At 41.4% G+C, this 18,350-nt stretch overlaps 2 protein-coding genes across 2 annotated transcripts in view; one reads left to right on the top strand and one right to left on the bottom strand.

Moving 5' to 3' along the window:
• CUNH5orf22 (chromosome unknown C5orf22 homolog) overlaps positions 1 to 11,552 on the bottom strand; it is a 20,069-nt gene extending 8,517 nt beyond the window's left edge. Inside the window, exons 1-6 of the mRNA XM_003792922.3 lie at positions 11,436 to 11,552; positions 9,889 to 10,034; positions 6,085 to 6,234; positions 3,434 to 3,857; positions 358 to 420; positions 14 to 135 (exon numbers count right to left, since the gene is read on the bottom strand). Coding sequence (XP_003792970.1) covers positions 14 to 135; positions 358 to 420; positions 3,434 to 3,857; positions 6,085 to 6,234; positions 9,889 to 10,034; positions 11,436 to 11,516 — 986 coding nt within the window. The 5' untranslated portion in view covers positions 11,517 to 11,552. The remainder of the gene's footprint in view (positions 1 to 13; positions 136 to 357; positions 421 to 3,433; positions 3,858 to 6,084; positions 6,235 to 9,888; positions 10,035 to 11,435) is intronic.
• A 297-nt stretch (positions 11,553 to 11,849) lies between these two features.
• Positions 11,850 to 18,350, top strand: part of DROSHA (drosha ribonuclease III) — a 127,781-nt gene continuing 121,280 nt past the window's right edge. Inside the window, exons 1-4 of the mRNA XM_012807049.2 lie at positions 11,850 to 11,900; positions 12,960 to 13,086; positions 14,192 to 14,257; positions 16,873 to 17,706. Of these exons, the coding sequence (XP_012662503.1) occupies positions 14,238 to 14,257; positions 16,873 to 17,706 (854 nt within the window). The 5' untranslated portion in view covers positions 11,850 to 11,900; positions 12,960 to 13,086; positions 14,192 to 14,237. The remainder of the gene's footprint in view (positions 11,901 to 12,959; positions 13,087 to 14,191; positions 14,258 to 16,872; positions 17,707 to 18,350) is intronic.

The following is an 18,350-nucleotide window of genomic DNA, read 5'->3' as shown; positions in this document are numbered from 1 at the left end:
CTGGGGACCTTACCCAGGGTTTGAAGCCCACCGCTGCACAGTCTCTTCATCATCACCATCACACAAATCAGCAAAAGTAGCTTCTAAGTCCTCTAATTGATGAATTCGAGTATCAACAATATCTACCAAATCTTCCTTTAAATACATTGAAAAGCTGAAATTACACAGTTGTTCTTTCAAAAAACAAGCAAAATCCCCATATGATAAAAATCTCAGGTCAATTAGTTAAAACATAATTTTCAAGTACTAACCACGGGCTTCACCAATAAACACACAGAATTTGAATTGTCCTTAGGCATCATTTTAACAAGTTAAAAGTTATGTGATAACTGGATAAAAGAAACAAAGGGAGGATACCTCTGTTAGGTTGGTGCCAGGCTTTTTAAACTGGTATAGCTCTTGTAAGATTTTATACTCCTCCTGGAAAACAAAACAAAAAGTTCACATGCCAGAAAAAAGTTGTTGTTTTCAATGACATGCTTTAAGTGAAAGATAGCTTTGCCTGTGATACAAGGAGAATATCTTAGATAATTATGTAAAGGTTTGTCTAGGAGATCCAGGCAAAATGTATACTTTTATGCCTCTGCAAATGGTATTCATAGGGTAACTCCATCTACCTGGGCATGGCATTAATGTATAAAAATTAGCTATGGATAATGACTAGGTGGCTAAGGGGTCATGAGATTAAAATGTTTCTAATAATATTCTACTATATAAATGGATATATCCTAGGATCTAAACAGATTTTAGCTGCTTACGGGAAATTACATTTCTTTAATAATGACAAAGAAAAAAGAAACCCTCTCTGCATTCACTTGCCAGCCACTTTTCTAGCAAAAGAAGAGAGCTCTGGCATATGAAGGCAATACTGGAGGCAGCCGGGGAAAGACACAGAACCTCAGGCAGGAGGCTCCATGTAGAAGAAACATGCCTGCTATAGACTGACTTAGTAGAAGTCGCCCCTTACTTAGCACAGGTGGAAGGAGCCATTATATATATTGGGTACACCTGTCCTCCGTAATCTTAGTTAAGAGTATTGTCAGGTAGATTTATACTCAGGAGCTAAAATTCATTAAGCACACTGTTGTGGCATTATCCTCACTGCTTACTCATCATGACAATCCTATGAATTGGGTGTGATTACTGCTCTGATTTCATAAGTGAAGAAAGTGTGGGTCAGAAAGGTTAAGCAACTTTGCCGAGATCGTACAGCTAATAAGTAGTACAAGCAACAAACAGAACTGAACTCTAACTTCTCAGCATGCCCATAAAAAAGGGTAAACAACTGACTGTCTTTCCTTAGGATATTAAAAAATAGCTATCAAATTATAAAGTCTACATAAGCTCTTTTCGAAAAGTCCATAGTACCTAAAGGTATAAAGGATACAGAAATCTCTACTTTCCCAGGTTTCTGGAGAGCACTCAAAAATAAGGTGACCAGATGTCCAGCTTTTGGTGGGACAGTCCTGATTTTTAACAATTTGTCCTGCATCCTGTGGTATTTTAAAAATGTCCCGATTTTTGGAAAGAATGCACAACAAGCTAAGGAATGGGTGTGGGGGGGGCGCAACAGGAAGGGAATATACATTTTTCGGCTGCTAAAAGGTTAATGTAACTCCATTTGGGAAGGAAGAGGTTAATGTAACTTCATTTGGAAATGAAAAGGCTAATGTAAACTCCCTACTCCCCTCCTGGGCAAGGTCACCCAGGTGAAGGTGCCCTACTCCTTTGAGCCACAGGCGCTGCCCTATACATAATTTTTTTTTAATGTATTATATTTTAAAATTGTACTTATGTTGAAATTAAAAAAATATATATTACAATGCTATTTTTACATTCTATGAAAATTTTCGTTGCTCCATATAAACCAAATTTTTAATCAAGACCTCCCCTTGCCCCCCCCCACCATGATGTCCCGCTTTACCAATGTTAAAATATGGTCACCTTACTCAAAAAGGAATAAAAGCCATTGAGTTTCTAATGGAACCTTTTAAAAGTTTTCATTACAAATATTCAGGTGAGTATATTTGCAGGATAAATTCCTAAAGTTGGGTCTTTTAGCTTCCAGGAATGGCCATTCTTCAAGTTAAAAAAATATTTCTAAGGTGGTTTAATTATTCCGAGAGCTGCCCATGTACAATAGCAGAGAAGTAGAGGGGAAAATTTTCCCTTTACTGCAAGTTGGGAGAGCTCTCCAGGTCTGTCTTCTTGAGCCAGGTTACACTAATTCCTAAAACTTACCTCTTTTGAATCAATATCTATTAGACATCTTTGATAATTTAGATAAATCACAATGGCTCCTGATATGTATACAGAATAAGGACTGCTGTGTCATTGTCATGATTATAAATCAAATACTGCACTTGGGTCAAAAAAGACTGTTAATGTGAATCCCCAAAATGAACAATCTCCAAAATGGTAAGTAAACAGTTACATGTTCCCATAAAATGAATCTAGGAATATTCACTTGGATCATGAAGTTACCAAATAAAGTTTGCTAAATGCATATTTCTATTTCAGCTCTCTGCCTATTAATATAACCTAGTGACTTTTACTTAAGATCCCAGGCCCAAAGCATTAACTACATAGAGTGACGTGTGATCAGGCAACTCATAGTTTAGGAAAAATCTGTCCCAGGTTTTACATATAGAATATCTTCAGAAAGATACACGAGAAACCAACCTCAGCATTTGTTTCTGAAGCAAAGAACTGAGGGAATGTGGATGGGTAAGAGAGTCACATTTTTCAATGTACAGATGTCCCTCAGTATCCATGTGGGAATGGTTCCAGAACCTCGGAACGGTTTGCAAATAGTTGGTACACTGTACTGTTTAGGGAATCATGATGTCTCCCCTCCCCCACATATACACACCAAAAAAAGGCTGTACATATTCACTACAGATGTAATTTGCTTTTCCCCTGAATATTTTCAGGCTGAGGTTGGTGGAATACATGGATGAGAAACCCATGGATACAGAGGGCAAACTGTATACTCTTTCTTGTACTGTATAATTTTATCTTTTACAAAAACCTATGTTATTACTTTAATTAATAATAATAATGCAAAATAATGAATACTATCTGGAGTAGGAATTGGCAGCCAAAAGCCTACTGCCTATATTTGTATGGTTCTCAAGTTGAGAATGGCATACACAATTTTCAAAAGTTTAAAAAACAACAAGGGGGTGTATACCATACCTTTTGGGTGCAGGACACGATTATAAGAGGGACTCTACCTAACAAATTCAAATATTGTGATCTCGGTGTTTGTACCCTCATATTAACCTGAAATTAAAAGAAAAAAATAAAACAACAAGGAATATATAACAGAGAATGTGGCCCCCCAAAGCCTAAAATAACTATCTGGCAAACTTGCTGATTCCTCATCTAGAGAAATGTCATACAATTCTCGTTGTAAAAATACCATATTTACCTGAGTAAACATTTCCTTAAAGGGATTTTTGACTGAAAAAAAATCCAAGTCAATATCTAAAACAAACGCATCCCCAGTCTTCAAAATTTCCAGAATTTCTCCGGTGCTGGCTGTAGTCTGGCATTCCTGACTAGCAGAAGAACATGACGGCTCTAGGCAAGTTTGGCCGCTTGGCTGTGGCACTATGTCCACTCCCAGTCCCTCTGAACAGGAGTCAGAGTTAGTAGATGCAGTGTGTCCTGAACTTTCCAGGGTTAACTTTGGTTTCTTAGCAGAAGATGCTGCATCAACTTCTTCTTGATTATTACAGAGTTCGTAAGACTTTACTGTAATCACATCCAATTGTAAAGGTTTTTGATTCTCCAGTTGGTCTTCAGGTACATAAAGACCATCGCTTAGGAAGTAATAATCTGTACTTGTAACCCTGCATCAGAGGAAAAAGCAATTTTAAAGAAGAATAGACAAATTAGCTGATGTTTCACTATGGCATGGCAGAAAGAAAGGCCATATCTGACAAAACCTGTCGTAACTGACACTGTGCTTTGATAAGCACTTTGAACAGTGAAGTCAAAATTTTTCTAGAAGCATGCTCTATCCAACTAAAATAATTGATTTCCCACCTGCCCTCCCTCAGTATATAGAGCTGTAAATTTAAAAAGATATTTTCTCAAAAAAGATGAATGACATAATAAAACCAATGTCCAAACTTATTAAAAGCTGTACCATCCTAACATGGTACAGGATATATCCCCCAACCTAAATTTATATTCTTTTTAATAATGAATGTTTTACTTTGTATTTTACAAATGCACATAGATGTCTCAGGTGGCATACCTACATGTATGTGTCTTTTGTCTAAAAATTATTATTTGCAGGAATAACCAAAAGCATTGGGTAATCAAATCTTCCAGATATTGTTATCATATGCGGTGTTTCAAATGTCTGTGTCAGTTGCTCAAAATTATTTGATTTTGCAGGTTAAATTAGCCCTCCTCACTGATGTACTCAATAAAAATCCTACTACTCATTCATACATGCCAGGAATGTGGACAACATTTACATCTGGAGTCCTTTTCATTTCTTTTGAATGATAGCCTAAGTGAGTACAATTTTCATGTAGTATTACAACAAAGGTATTTATACCAATGGTAAGAAAACATACTACAAAAGTTAATTGTATCATTAAGAATAAATCAGAAATTGAAAGTATCATTTTCTTTCTTTTTTTTTGGAGACAGGAGCCTCAAGCTGTCACCCTGGGTATAGTGCTGTGGCATTTCAGCTCAAAGCAACCTCCAACTCCCGGGCTCAAGCGAGTCTCCCGCCTCAGCCTCCCTAGCAGCTGGGACCACAGGCACCCACCACAACACCCGGCTATCCCTTGGTTGCAGCCGTCATTGTTGCTTGGCGGGCCCAGGCTGGATTCGAACCCGCCACCTTGGGTGTACGTGGCTGGTGCCCTAGCCACCTGAGCCACAGGCGCCCAGCCGAAAGTATCATTTTCAATGAGAAAGACTGTACCTCATTTTCAGTGCATTCCCATTTCATCCCATTACCCATCAGGTTCTAGAAAGTTATGATTACACTGCTTGAAATATTTATACTATCACAGAGAGTTTAAAGTCAAGAACATATTGATACTTCAAAAGGTAATATAGCATCATAAGATACACAGAATGTTGCAACCCGTCGGGCTCCTATGGCCCTGGTCTCGGTTAGCGCAGGAAGGAACCAGGCGAAAGGCGGATTAGAAGTACAAGCTTGTGGAAGGCGGGCTAGCCCTTACTTTCCGGGTAGCCCTGGGCAACCTCCCCACCAGCCTTTTATTGAAACGGAATGATACAGGTGAGGGGAGTAATTAACAATGACTACGTGCTGAGGGCATGGGCTCCTTCTCCATAAGGTGCACCTGTGGACAAGTCGCTTGAGCGTCCACCCCTCAGCTGTAAATCATCTTGCTTAGAGGTCATTTGTCTCTCGGCATCCTCTACACAGAATACCGGCTGAATAGGTTATACAAAAAATTATTGCATATTAACTTAATTCAAAGGATGCCATAATTTAAATTAATTATCTAAAGCTAATTTATATTAAAAAAATGAAAACCTCAAATCTACTAAATCAGCGATTGGATTTATTAAAAAAAGCCAAAGTGAGATAATTTTGCTCTTCCACTGTTGTTCAGCAGACAATAGTTGCATTGGAAGGACATAGTGAAATGTACTATTGAATGTATAAATCTATAAAGTACCTCAATAATTTTTTTTTTTTTTTTTTTTTGCAGTTTTTGGCCAGGGCTCGAACCCACAGCCTCCAGCATATGGGGCTGGTGCACTACTCCTTTGAGCCAGAGGCACCGCCCAATAACTTCAATAATTTAATGACAACAGCCATTGACGCAGCCTAAATTCCACAAGATGAAAATTATATTATTCAAAATCCAGTTTTGCTAGCACAAAATTTAAATGGTACATGAATGATGTCAAGAGACTTGCAGACCTGTTTCTGGTGTTTTGAGAGTTCATTGTGGAGGAGCTGAAGCTTAGTCTGACCCTATTTGTGGGCAGAGATACTTAGGAAGTTATCACAGGGATCCAAAATAAGATAGAAGCATCTACCCCTCTTTATATTCCTAAATATAACAAAATTACCTGATTGTTGTGGTAGAAGTGTCTTTGCCTACCAAAAAGTGGTGTTTGCCCTCTCTGATTTGCTGAGCCCATGTGGGATGCAGCCATATTACATGGGAAAAATGGCCAGCGTAAACTGCAGGCATAATCCAATTTTCAATGCTCAATTCTCTGGCAAAGAAATAGAAAACATTAAAATGGTCAGTACTTTTCCCCCAATACAATTTCATTCACACATTTTAAGACAGCAGGTCTCAGTGTGGCTTCTGGGGTCATTTCTGAGACTTTTTTCAGGGTTACCACTAGTATTTTAAAGAAAATAGTTTTGCTATAATGTATTATTTCCCCTTTTCATTTTTTGACATTTATAATGGATGCACGATCAATGGTGAATTGATGTCTTGAGCTCAAACAAGGCAGCTAGATTAGTACTCATTGTATTCTTCACCATCAAGCACTAGCAAGGAAAAAAGCCTCTTTTAAAAATATCCTTGATTTTATTAAAAATGATCCTGAGTATACATTTTAAAATATTCTGTGTGGCAAAATGATCAGTGCATAGAAAGCACTTCTGCTACATATTTTGAAGTGTAATAGCTGTCTCAAGGAAAAGCACTTGGGATTAAATTGTAAGCTAAATATTTTTCTTGAAAGAAGAGACCAAGTGACACTTGAGACTGAATTGTTAGATTCTACATTTTCTTTACTTATTTATTTCTTAATTTTGTTTTTAGTGACAGGGTCTTGCTCTGCTGAGTACAATGAGTACAATCATAGCTCCCTGCAGTCTCAAGTCCTGTGCTCAAGTGATCCCGCTGCCCCAGCCTCCCATAGTCCACCATGTGGTCCACTATGCCTGTTAGTTTTTTATAGAGACAAAGTTTTATTATGTTGCCCAAGCTAGTCTAGAACTTCTGGCCTTAAGTGGCCTCAGCTTTCCAAAGTGCTGGGATTACAGGCATGAGATACTGGGCTCAGGTAAGAGTCTACATTTCAAATTACTTTTAAGAAACCATCACTTGTCAAGTTTGGTGTAGTATCAAAGAATATTCCCAATTACATGAAATGGTTATGAAAATATTCTTTCCTTTTACAATTACATGTCTATGAGACCCTGAATTTTTATCATACACTTCAATGACAGCAACATGGCAACAGACTGAATGCTGGAACAGATATGAGAATCTAGAGGTCTACCATAAAGGCAAATATTAAAAGAGATCTGTGAAAATTTGAACAGTGCCTCTCTTCTCAGTAAATATTTTGTTTTAGAAAATATATTTATCCTTATAATCATTTTATCATAAGGACAAGTGCACTAGATTGTTTAGCACAGCTCAATTTATAATCAGCAAGATGTGGAGACAACCTAAATGGCCACCAACCCAGGAATGGACTAAAAAACTGTGGTATATGTCTACTATGGAATACTATTCAGTTATAAAAAGATGGAAATGTCACATCTTTTTAATTAACCTGGATGGAGTTGAAACACATTCTTCTTAGTAAAGTATCACAAGAATAGAAAAGCAAGTATCCAATGTACTCAATACTAATATGAAGCCAGTAGATGATCTAATACTCACTCACATAAGAGAAAAACTCAATTCAATTCAAGTTGGGGGAGGAGGATGTAGTGGGGAGAGAGGAGAAGAGGGAGGGAGATTGGTGAGCTCCTACTTAATGGGCACAATGTAAGGACATATGGCACCCCTCTTGGGTTGTGGGACACAACTAACAAGAGGGCAACATTGCAACTACCTAACAATGCAAACATTGTGACTTAGTTGTTTGTGCCCTCACATTTATCTGAAATTAAAAAAAAATATCTTATACTAACACATGATTTGTAATTATTATTTGAAAATAACTATCAAAAAATTTCTCAGTTTTAATTTTAAATATGATAACTGTCAATTGATATAACCCACAAGTAATATTCTGAAGTTTAAAAAAAAAGCCCAATAGGTCAGGTGGTGGCTCAGGCCTATAATCCTAGAACTTTGGGAGGTCAAGGCAGTAGGATTGAGACCAGCCTGAACCAAAGTGAAAACTTTTCTCTACAAAAAATAGGAATTTAGGCTCGGCACCTGTAGCTCAGTTAGTAGGGCGCTGGCCACATACATTGAGGCTGGCAGGTTTAAGCCTGGCCTCGGCCTGCTAAAGAACAGTGACAACTGTAACCAAAAAAACAGCCAGGTGTTGTGGTGGGTACCTGTAGTCCCATCTACTCGGGAGGCTGAGGCAAGAGAATCGCTTAAGCCCATGAGTTTGAGGTTGCTGTGAGCTGTGACGCCACGGCATTCTATCAAGGGTGACATAGTAAGACTCTGTCTTAAAAAAAAAAAAAGAAAAGAAAAGAAAAAGAAAAAGGAATATAAGTTTGGTGACATGTGCCTGGAGTCCCAGCTATTTGCAAGGAGGATAGCTTGAGCCCAGGAGTTTCAGGCTATTGCAAGCTATGACAAGGCCACTGCACTTTAGTCTGGGTGACAGTGTGAGACCCTGTCAAAACAAAAACAACAACAGAAAAAAACACCCAAAACAAACAAATCAAAACAAACTCAATGATTTTTAAGTGTACAAAAGAATCCTGATACTAAAAAGTTTAAGAAATGTTATTCTAAGACTAATTATATAATCTGTGTACCTGCTTCATAATTCTTTCAATTTCTAAAACATACAACCTCTAAATGTATGAGAGAATAAGGACAATAGTAGAATCACTGTATTTTTATAGGAGTTAGGGCCCTGAAGGAGGATTTGGAAAATGTAAACTAAAAGAAACATAGTAGGCTAACATTAATCCATTTGGATATACATTGTATCTTTCAATGTTACTATAGAGGAAAATTGCTGTTATGTAACTTTTTATATAATATTATACAAGCAGGCTACATTCTATATACACATATGAAGAGACAGTAACAGATTTCAGGGAACTTTGTTACAGAAGAGAAGCTAGTGATTCTTTACATAGAGATGCATTAGGTATGATCTTTCTGAAGGTTGAAGTACAAATTACCGATTTCACTTCCATCTCTATGGTTCCATAAAACTGAAAGACAACAGGATTTGTGACTTGAAAATAAACAAATTGAGAGGTAGGATAGACGCCATACTGGAAGGAAGGATATACAAATTAAAGATGTGTTTTCTATATGATTACTGAACTGTACTTAGATTAAGAGATATTCTCTTGTTTCTCAGTATGTAGGCTTTTAAAGAGAAGAAAGGAGAACTGGATCAGATAACTTCTAAAATCCCCTTCTACTTCTACAGTTCTACATTCTAAGTCAGAGGTTGGCAAAAACTGGCTGAGCTGTTTTGTAAATAAAGTTTTATATATTTTTTTCACAGAAGGGGTCTTGCTATGTTGCCCAGACTAGAGTGCAGTGGATATTCACAGGCACAAACATAGCACCAACTCCTGGCCTAAAGTGATCCTACCCCCTTAGTCTTCTGAGTAGCTGGGACTACAAGTGCACACCTCTACACTTGGCTTGTAAGTAAATAAAGTTTTATTGGCACACAGTTAGTGCCATTTGTTTACATAGCACCTATGATTGCTTTCACAAGAGCAGAGATAAGTATTAATAGTTGCAACAGAGACTATATGGCTAGAAAACCTGAAATATTTACTGTTTGGCTCTTTAAGAAAAAGTTTGTCAACATTTGTTCTAAATAAATAAAAAAGACAAACAGACAAAAAAAAAAAAAACCTCCATGAGTCTATCAGCAAAGTCTATTTCCCATAATTGCTTATAATCTACTGCAAATTGTATTTCAAATACATAAAAAGTTATTAACAAAATCACATATTACCCAAAGAGTGTTTCCTTATCAAAAACGGTGTCTGCTGGCATGTTCACAGGAATAAGAAGATCTGGATGTGAGTCCAAATGTAAAAATCTTATATTACTGGCAGGAAGATGCTTGGAGCCTATGGCTCGGTATATAAAAGGTAGAACCTGTAAAAGACACATACAACATGCACACAGTCAGACTGCCATTGAAATCACCAGCACAAACTCTACTGCAGGCTGAAGAACAAGGCTAAACACAGCTGCACATGATTTGAAGCATCTAACTTACTAAAAAGCGGAAAAAGATGAAATATGTTTAATGTAGATAGCTCAGATAATGACTTCAATCATTAGTTTCTCCTCAGAACTTCCAACTTGCCCCTCCAGCTGTCTTTTGTTTGTTTTAAACAAAACTTTGTCGCCCTCGGTAGAGAGCTGTGGCATCACAGCTCACAGCAATCTCTAGCTCTTGGGCTTAGGTGATTCTCTTGCCTCAGCCTCCTGAGTAGCTGGGACTACAGGCGCCCGCCACAACGCCCAGCTATTTTTTGTTGTAGTTTGGCCGGGGCTGGGTTTGAACCCGCCACCCGCGGTATATGGGGCTGGCACAGGTGCCGCCCTCACCTGCCTTCTTATCCCCATCTCAAACACAACTGGTAAACAGATCAGGAGTGGGGCTCAGGGACAAACTGCTGGTTAACTCCTAGGTCAGCAGTAACTGTGTGTTCAAGGTCATTTGGTACCTTAAGGATGGCGGGCCTGGGTCAGGTGGTCTGTCAGACTCTTTCTCCTCTAACACTCTCTACAGTTTTGGATTGAACACTGAATTTGAAAGCACTGCCTCGCCCACGCTTGCTCCTTCTCTCTAGCTCAATGACACTATGTTCACAACCTGAGAAATCCATTTCTTCCTCTCCACTTAATTTTCTCTATTGGCAAATCTTTCTTCTTTTGTATCAAGATAGCCCCTGGTACTTTAAAATAAATTTCTTAGATCCATGGACTTTCTTTGTTGATTTCCAAAAGCCCAGACTAAATCACAATTTTGCTACTATACTGTAGCTGGGAAAATGGAAAGAACTTTTAGTATCTAGATATGCTGGGGCACCGTGTTAAAAGACTTTATGACACAATCTACACACACAAATACTCCTAAAGGCCCCATGAGTTCTCTGATTACTGTCCCCATTTCACAGATGAGAGCCCAGGTGGAAAACCTTAGTTTGCCACTTAAACATCAGGGCTGTGATGGAGATACCATGAGACATTTGGAAGCTAGTGTTTACTGCAGGTTAAGGGGCCCTGCAGTCAGACTGCTCACGTTTGAATCTCGACACCATCAGTTGTGGGATTTGGGTGCACCGTGTCAAGTGAATTGCCCGACGCACAGTCAGCGTCCCATAAACGTCAGCTGCTAATCTTTCAAGCTGTCTGCAGGGGAACTCGGGCAGTTAACCAATTGTGGCGATCTTGCTCGCCGCTGCCGCTAGGGCTGCACGGTCTCCTGAAGCTTGGTCCTCGAGCATCAGCACTGGGTCTGTCCCAGCGCAGCGGCCTTCCGCTCACCTCCTGATGATCCTCCACCACCCACACCGGGAGCTCGGGGTAGCGCCGGAGACCAGCGCCCTCTCCCGCGGAGTCGCTCATGCTTCGGGCCCAGCAGCGCTGCAGCGAGTCAGAGGCTCAGAGAACCACTGACTGAGTCCGGCTGCCCTCTTCGGACGGAAATGTGGGCTCACCCGGTTGCGCTTCCGGATTGGAGGACGAGAGGCTGGGGGTGGGCCCCGGAGAGCCGGCCGCGGACGATTGGTCGAGATGTCCATCGCTCTCGTTGACGCGCCAATCCCTGCACAAAAGGCGCCGCGGCCAGCGGGAAAGTTCTCCCTCCCTCGCGCCTGCTTTCGCAGGTTTGCTTTTTAATTTTCTGGGTTTCCTGTTCCGGAGGCGTGGGCGGCGCCACAGACTTGGCGGCTGTCGAGTTAGCCTGGCTTACCTCTGACGGCAACCGCGCTGCCCGGGAGCCCTCGATAGGTAAAAGGGGGCACCTGGCTGGGGTTGGAGGGGGAGTGTTTCCGAGTGTCGGGATTTAAAAGGGGCTGGAGTCTGGGGCTGGGTGAAAAGGTACTGAGAGTTGGGGTCGGGCAGCCCCTCTTCGGATCTGCTGCTAAGGGCCAAAGAGAGACCCTAGGCCCGGATCCCGCAGATAACTAGTAACGAAAGAGGAGATCTTTCATTCATTTGTGGGATGAGCGCTGTGGTCCAGGCCTGGGGCCGCTGGGGTCTCGCAGGGAAGCGAGACCGCGAGCCAAACAATTGTCTCATGGGGCACAGGCTGGCGGGAGAAGCAAACAGGTGAACACACAATTAGGGATGTGCCAGACGAAGGTGACTGGCCTGCAGATTCATCTGGGAGAAAGGCAGAGTGCGCAGTAAAAATGTAGTCACACTTTGCAACTCCTTTACATGAACTGACGTTCCCGGGCGTGTTAACTATTCAAACAGCAACTTAGGAGTGGGCAGACTCAGAAACAGTTACTTCTAGAGTTGCAGCAAATCCTTCGACTTCTGAATTAAAGTCTGCATCCACAGCACAGCCTGACCATGCCTATATAATAGGTCAATTTTGTGATCAGTCTTCGTACATTGTATAGCTATGGAAGCATTCATGAGGATCGGGTAGTGATTGTTTAACTTATCACACTTACTGTACAACAGTGTTAATGACCCTCACCTGTTGCCACCTCTAGGTTCAGCACACTTCTTGTACTAGATCCTGCACAGAATCTCTTTCCTTCGTTTTATCGCCTTAAATTGTATTTTTTAAAAACCTACTTGTGTGTTAGGTTCTGCTTACCTGAATCCTGCAGGCTGTGTGCTTTACCTGTCTTTGAATCCACAGGGCCAGGGACAGTGCTTTATGTATGGGCTCATTAAATGCTGCACGAATGGGTGAAAAGTTCTGTCTTCTGGGTAGTCTTCTTAATGCACATCTATTGTGGATATTCATGGAAGGGATATGTACAGTCGCAACATAGAAACATATACCATTGGTGAGACAGTAAATATTTATTCATCACCTACTGTGTGCAGGATGCTCTCCCAGGGGTTGTGAAGGATACAGAAATGACTGTGGATTAACCCATGTCATCAAGGAGCTAATTATCTAGCGAAGGAATTAGACATGTGCACACATGGCCATAATATGAGGCAGTCTCTGGTAAGTGCTGTAAAAGTAAGTATAGACTAAGCTTAGAGTGAAGGGGTGATTAGAGTGATTACCTCTTAAGGGGAATCAGGAGAGGCTTCACAGAAGGAGTGATTCAGGAATCAGGAGAGGCTTCAGAAGGGGTGATTAGAGTGATTACCTCTCAGAGGGAATCAGGAGAGGCTTCACAGAGGAGGTGGCGTTTGAGATCCTGGATGGGTAGCAGTTCACTGAGGAGGAGATTTTAGAGAGAGAAGCAGGAGCAAAGAACAAGCTGAGTGATAGAACTTGGCATGTGCTGGGATAGTAGGGAAAGTAATGGGGAACAAGCCTGAAGGAGATGTCAGGTCCAGAGCCTAAATTCTTAAATGCTAAGGATGGAGTTCAACTTGATTCTAACAGCAGTGAGTAGCCTATGGTAGCAAGATCAGCTGTCTGGGCCCCAGCTTTATCACAAAGGCACTGGACTGAATAATGAATTAGGTATTGTTTGGTATCTCTTGTTACCATGATTGATATGTAATCTGAAAATTATTTCCATGAGCCATTTGAAAGTCTGCTTAGGCCTAGACCTTAGGAAGATGTTTTACTTTAAAACTTTTTGAATAGAATATTTGACTTTTTAAAAATATTTTGCTGAAGTTCAAGTATTTGTAAAGTTATTTGTGTTCACAATGTCTTTTTATGGGAAGAGCCAAGAATGAAAATGAAGAATCATAATGGTTATGTTAACAAGATTAGGGTTATGTTTGAATTTGAATGCTAGTCTCACTTTGATTTTTGTATTTGATCTATTCCTACATGTTTTTATAATGAAGGAAATGAGGAAGAAGGGAGAGAAGTGATTTTTACCCCACTCTTTCAGCAAAGTAGAGATAGGATATGCCTATTTTTTCAGTCTTTAGCTCATGATAGTTTTGAGTCAGACAGACAAGTAGTGAGGAAATCTTAAAATTTAGTTGGAAACTTTAATGCAGTTCAGAATGTTCTTAATTTTGTTAGTAGGTTAAGTGCATCGGAGAATGAAGAATCAGTGTTAGGATAATTGCAGAAATATTTTAAAGCATCTGACGTTTGGGAAACATGTTTATGTCTATTTTATTCTTTGTTTTTTTAGAGGTTATAGTCTCTGCGGAAGATGTGACATATCCAGACAATACATCATGATGCAAGGCAGTACATGGTGGGTGATGTGATGGGAATGGCCTAGTTTGGGGGAACAGAGAGAGCAGTAAACACTGGTGAGAGACCACGACAGGGGATAGGAAGGATTTAGGTATGTGGGGAGAGGGGAAAATGTGCGGATTCTTTTAGCAGTGAGCACAACACAACAGAGGATTGTACACAGGGCCAGGAACCAAGACCGGAACAGTTATTGAAACATCCCAGAGCCCCGTCTGATGGAGCCTACAGCTCTCAGGTGCAAGTAGAAATGAAAGGTGGAATTATATAATTAATTGGCGCATTGTAATTATTGTAGGAGCTGCTAAGAAACAGTATAGTGTTGTGAGAACACGGAACCTAACAAAGCCCTGGGGCAGTGATAGTGTTTGTAGAAAGGCCAGCAAGAGGTGACAGTACGAAGTGGATGAATTCTAGAAGTATTTGGGCAGCAGAAATGATAGGAATCTTAATTTTTAAAACTGCTTTTATTAAATGATAGGAATTCTAAAATAAATTTTTAGCGAAGGGAGGTGAGGAAGGAAAAGTGGTCAGATGGTTATCTTTTATACGTCTTGAGAACCATTAATGGCGTCGTTTGTTGAGAGAGGAAACACTAAGAAAGGAGCAAGTATTTGTCTTGGAGAGAAAGATCATTACTTGCTTAATTCCTTTTAGGATATGTTGTGTTGAATATGCAAAGTCAGTGAGACATTCAGGAGAGAGGTTGCATTGGCAGTTAGCAAAATGGGTCTGGAGCTTGGAAGTTGATGGCTAGATATGTATCTTTGGGAGTTACTGACCGATGGGTGGTAATTGACGCAATCCAGGTGGGAGGGATCACCTTGGTAAGAAGGGTGAGCTGAGTGCCCAAGCTGCACTCTAGAGGAATACCAAATGGTTAAGGCTCCCTTGCAGTGGAGGAGCTGGTACAGGAGACTTTGAGGAGGAATAGCCAGAGAGATAGGACGGACAGGTGAGGGTGTTGTGTCAGGAAGCTAAGGAAAGCCTCCATGGGGATGGGGTCAGGTAGGTGCACTGAGTGCAGCATAGAGATTAAGTGAGGTGATTGACAGTGACCACTGGTTGTTAAGACAAGGCAGACACTGGTAATTTCACTTACTGGAGTAGCGGCAGAAGCCAAAAGCTAGATGAGAGTAAGCTGGAAATGTATTCACTTTTGTCTTAGGCAGTTCGGGCTGCCATAACAAAATGCTATAGCCTGGGTGGCTTAAACAACAAACATTTATTTCTTGTAATTCTGGAGGCTGGAAATCTGAGATTGGAGTGTCAGCAGTGTCAGGTTCTTGGTGCGTGCCTTCTTGGCTCGTAGCTGGCCACCTTCCTGCTATATCCTTACTTGGTAGAGAGAGAGGGAAGTCTGTGTCTCATCTTTTTAGACAGGAACTCATCCCATCATGAGATCCCAACCCTCATGACTCTAATTACCTCCCAGAGGCACAATCTATCTACAGTGTCACACTGGGGATTAAGGGTTTAACATACACATTTTGCAAGGGGCACAAACAATCCATAGCAACTTTTTCAGCTTATCTGGCTGTAAAGGTAAAGAGAAAGAAAGTGAAAAGTGCAGGGAGACCCAGAGGCCAAGGAAAGTATTTTGTGTTGGAATAGACCTGAGCATTTTTAAATGCTGGTGTGAAGGGGCTGGTAGCAAGGAGAAGTGAAAGAACACCAGAAGCGTGATTATCCCAGATATGTACTTTAGGGGATGGGTTCCAGAACACGCGTGTCAGGATAGCATTTGTCAGGAGAAGGGAACTGGGAGAGGATGGAGTTAGGCACACATGGGTTTGTAGACATGGTAGAGAAAGTTGAGGGGGTTCTCTTCTGACTGTGTTTCCATGAGGTAGGAGGTAAGGTTGTTTGTTGAGTGTGAAGAGGGAATGGAATGTGGGGAAGAAGGTACAGGTTTATAGTAGTTGTGGAGGGTAGTTAGGAGAGTGAGCTGGCTGCAGAGGCATGCCAGGGGGATATCTTGGCCGAATCAAATGACTGTGAATTTCCAAAAGCGCTAGTCAACCTAGTTGGGTATTTTTCTACGGTTCTACTTTCTGGTTATCTTCCAGAAAACACATTTTTGTATTTCAAGGTTGGGGGTTGCCAGGTCCTTTGGACTGAAATAGAGAGGGGCAGCAGAATTGAGGGTATTGAAAAACAGATCACTGAGGTGCAGGACCGTGGGGTCTCTGCTGAGTGGGTGGGAAGTGAAGACAGAAAGATGCTGGTGCAGGTGTGCATGGACCTCACATGTGAGCTCAAGATGAGGGGGAACTTGAGCAGGGACAGGACAGTGAATGGTTGAACAATGGGATGCTGAATTTGTCAGTTTGGAAGTGGAGCAGCTTTAAGGAATGACAAGGTCGAGGGACTGACCATGGCAATGGGTTACGTGGCCAAGACAGGAAGATGACTATTGGCTCTGAAGAGTTTCAGATATCATCGAGAACCCCGTATTAAATGGGTAGACTGTTCCAGCGGCCTGGCTAAAAGGTCTGTTAATTGCTTGTCAAAGTGATCAGGCATTAATGAAACCCTGTTTACGCAGTGAGGTGGGTTTTTTTCGCTTGTTTGTTTCTGTTTTTAACTTTCCTCTTTCTCTTTTCTCTAACATAGCCATAGAATGTCGTTCCACCCAGGACGTGGATGTCCTCGAGGACGAGGAGGACATGGAGCCAGACCCTCAGCACCAGCCTTCAGACCCCAAAATCTGAGACTGCTTCACCCTCAGCAGCCTCCGGTGCAATATCAATATGAACCTCCAAGTGCCCCTTCCACTACTTTCTCGAACTCTCCAGCCCCCAGTTTTCTGCCTCCACGACCAGACTTTGTACCCTTCCCTCCACCCATGCCTCCCTCAGCACAAGGCCCTCTTCCCCCCTGTCCAGTCAGGCCTCCTTTCCCCAACCACCAGATGAGGCACCCCTTCCCAGTTCCTCCCTGCTTTCCTCCCATGCCTCCCCCCATGCCCTGTCCCAATAACCCGCCTGTCCCTGGAGCACCTCCCGGGCAAGGCACTTTCCCCTTCATGATGCCACCACCTTCCATGCCTCACCCTCCGCCCCCTCCGGCCATGCCACAGCAGATTAATTATCAGTACCCTCCAGGATACTCACATCACAACTTCCCACCTCCCAATTTTAGTAGTTTCCAGAACAACCCAAGTTCTTTCTTGCCCAGTGCCAATAACAGCAGTAGTCCTCATTTCAGGCATCTCCCTCCTTACCCACTCCCAAAAGCTCCCAGTGAAAGAAGGTCCCCAGAAAGGCTCAAACACTATGATGATCACCGGCACCGAGATCACAGTCATGGGCGAGGGGAGCGGCATCGGTCCCTAGATCGGCGGGAGAGAGGCCGCAGTCCTGACAGGAGAAGGCAAGATACCCGCTACAGATCTGACTATGAACGGGGGAGAACGCCGTCCCGCCACCGCAGCTATGAGCGCAGCAGGTAACCTGGATGTGGGGACTTCTCTAGTGAACTGCAGAGGCCCAGACACAGTCCATTTCCACTAATGTCAAACCAAACCAAAAGGGTCCAGGAGTGTATTTTGACTCATAAAAGGAAAGAGAGCATGTTTTTGAGAGGAAGAGGCACCTGGCAAGTAAATAAATTGATACCAGAAAAAGCCACTTTTGAAAAACATTCCAGCATTATCTATGTAGATTCATCTCAGGGAAGCCTTTTACTCTTCTTTCTTAACAGTTAATATTTTAATGATGATCCTGTGACATAAAAGAGCTTGTATTTTTTGTTTTATCATGAATTTTGTTCAGTGTGATTTTCATACCAGGTTATAGCCTTTGAGTTGTTTTGGAATTATGTTCTGCATCTGGTATCCATGGAGAGTCAAACTAACTACTTAACAGGCAACACTTTCTGATTTTTAGGATAAGTGGAAGTTCATTGTATGTTGTTGCCTTCTTTGTTTCTCTGAAAAAGGAAATGATGTGGGTTATACATGATCAAAGCTAGAGTTTTCAGACTAGCTTCTAACCAGATTTGTTGCATTGACACGTATTCATACTGAGGAAAGTTGTGTTTAAAAAATACTGTTCCATTCTAGACTGTACCACTTTTTTTTTTTTTTTTTT

This window comes from Otolemur garnettii, unplaced genomic scaffold (assembly GCF_000181295.1).
Source record: "Otolemur garnettii isolate 467f Iridium unplaced genomic scaffold, OtoGar3 scaffold00063, whole genome shotgun sequence".
Lineage (NCBI taxonomy): Eukaryota > Metazoa > Chordata > Mammalia > Primates > Galagidae > Otolemur > Otolemur garnettii.
This window is presented reverse-complemented; position numbering and strand designations above follow the sequence as displayed.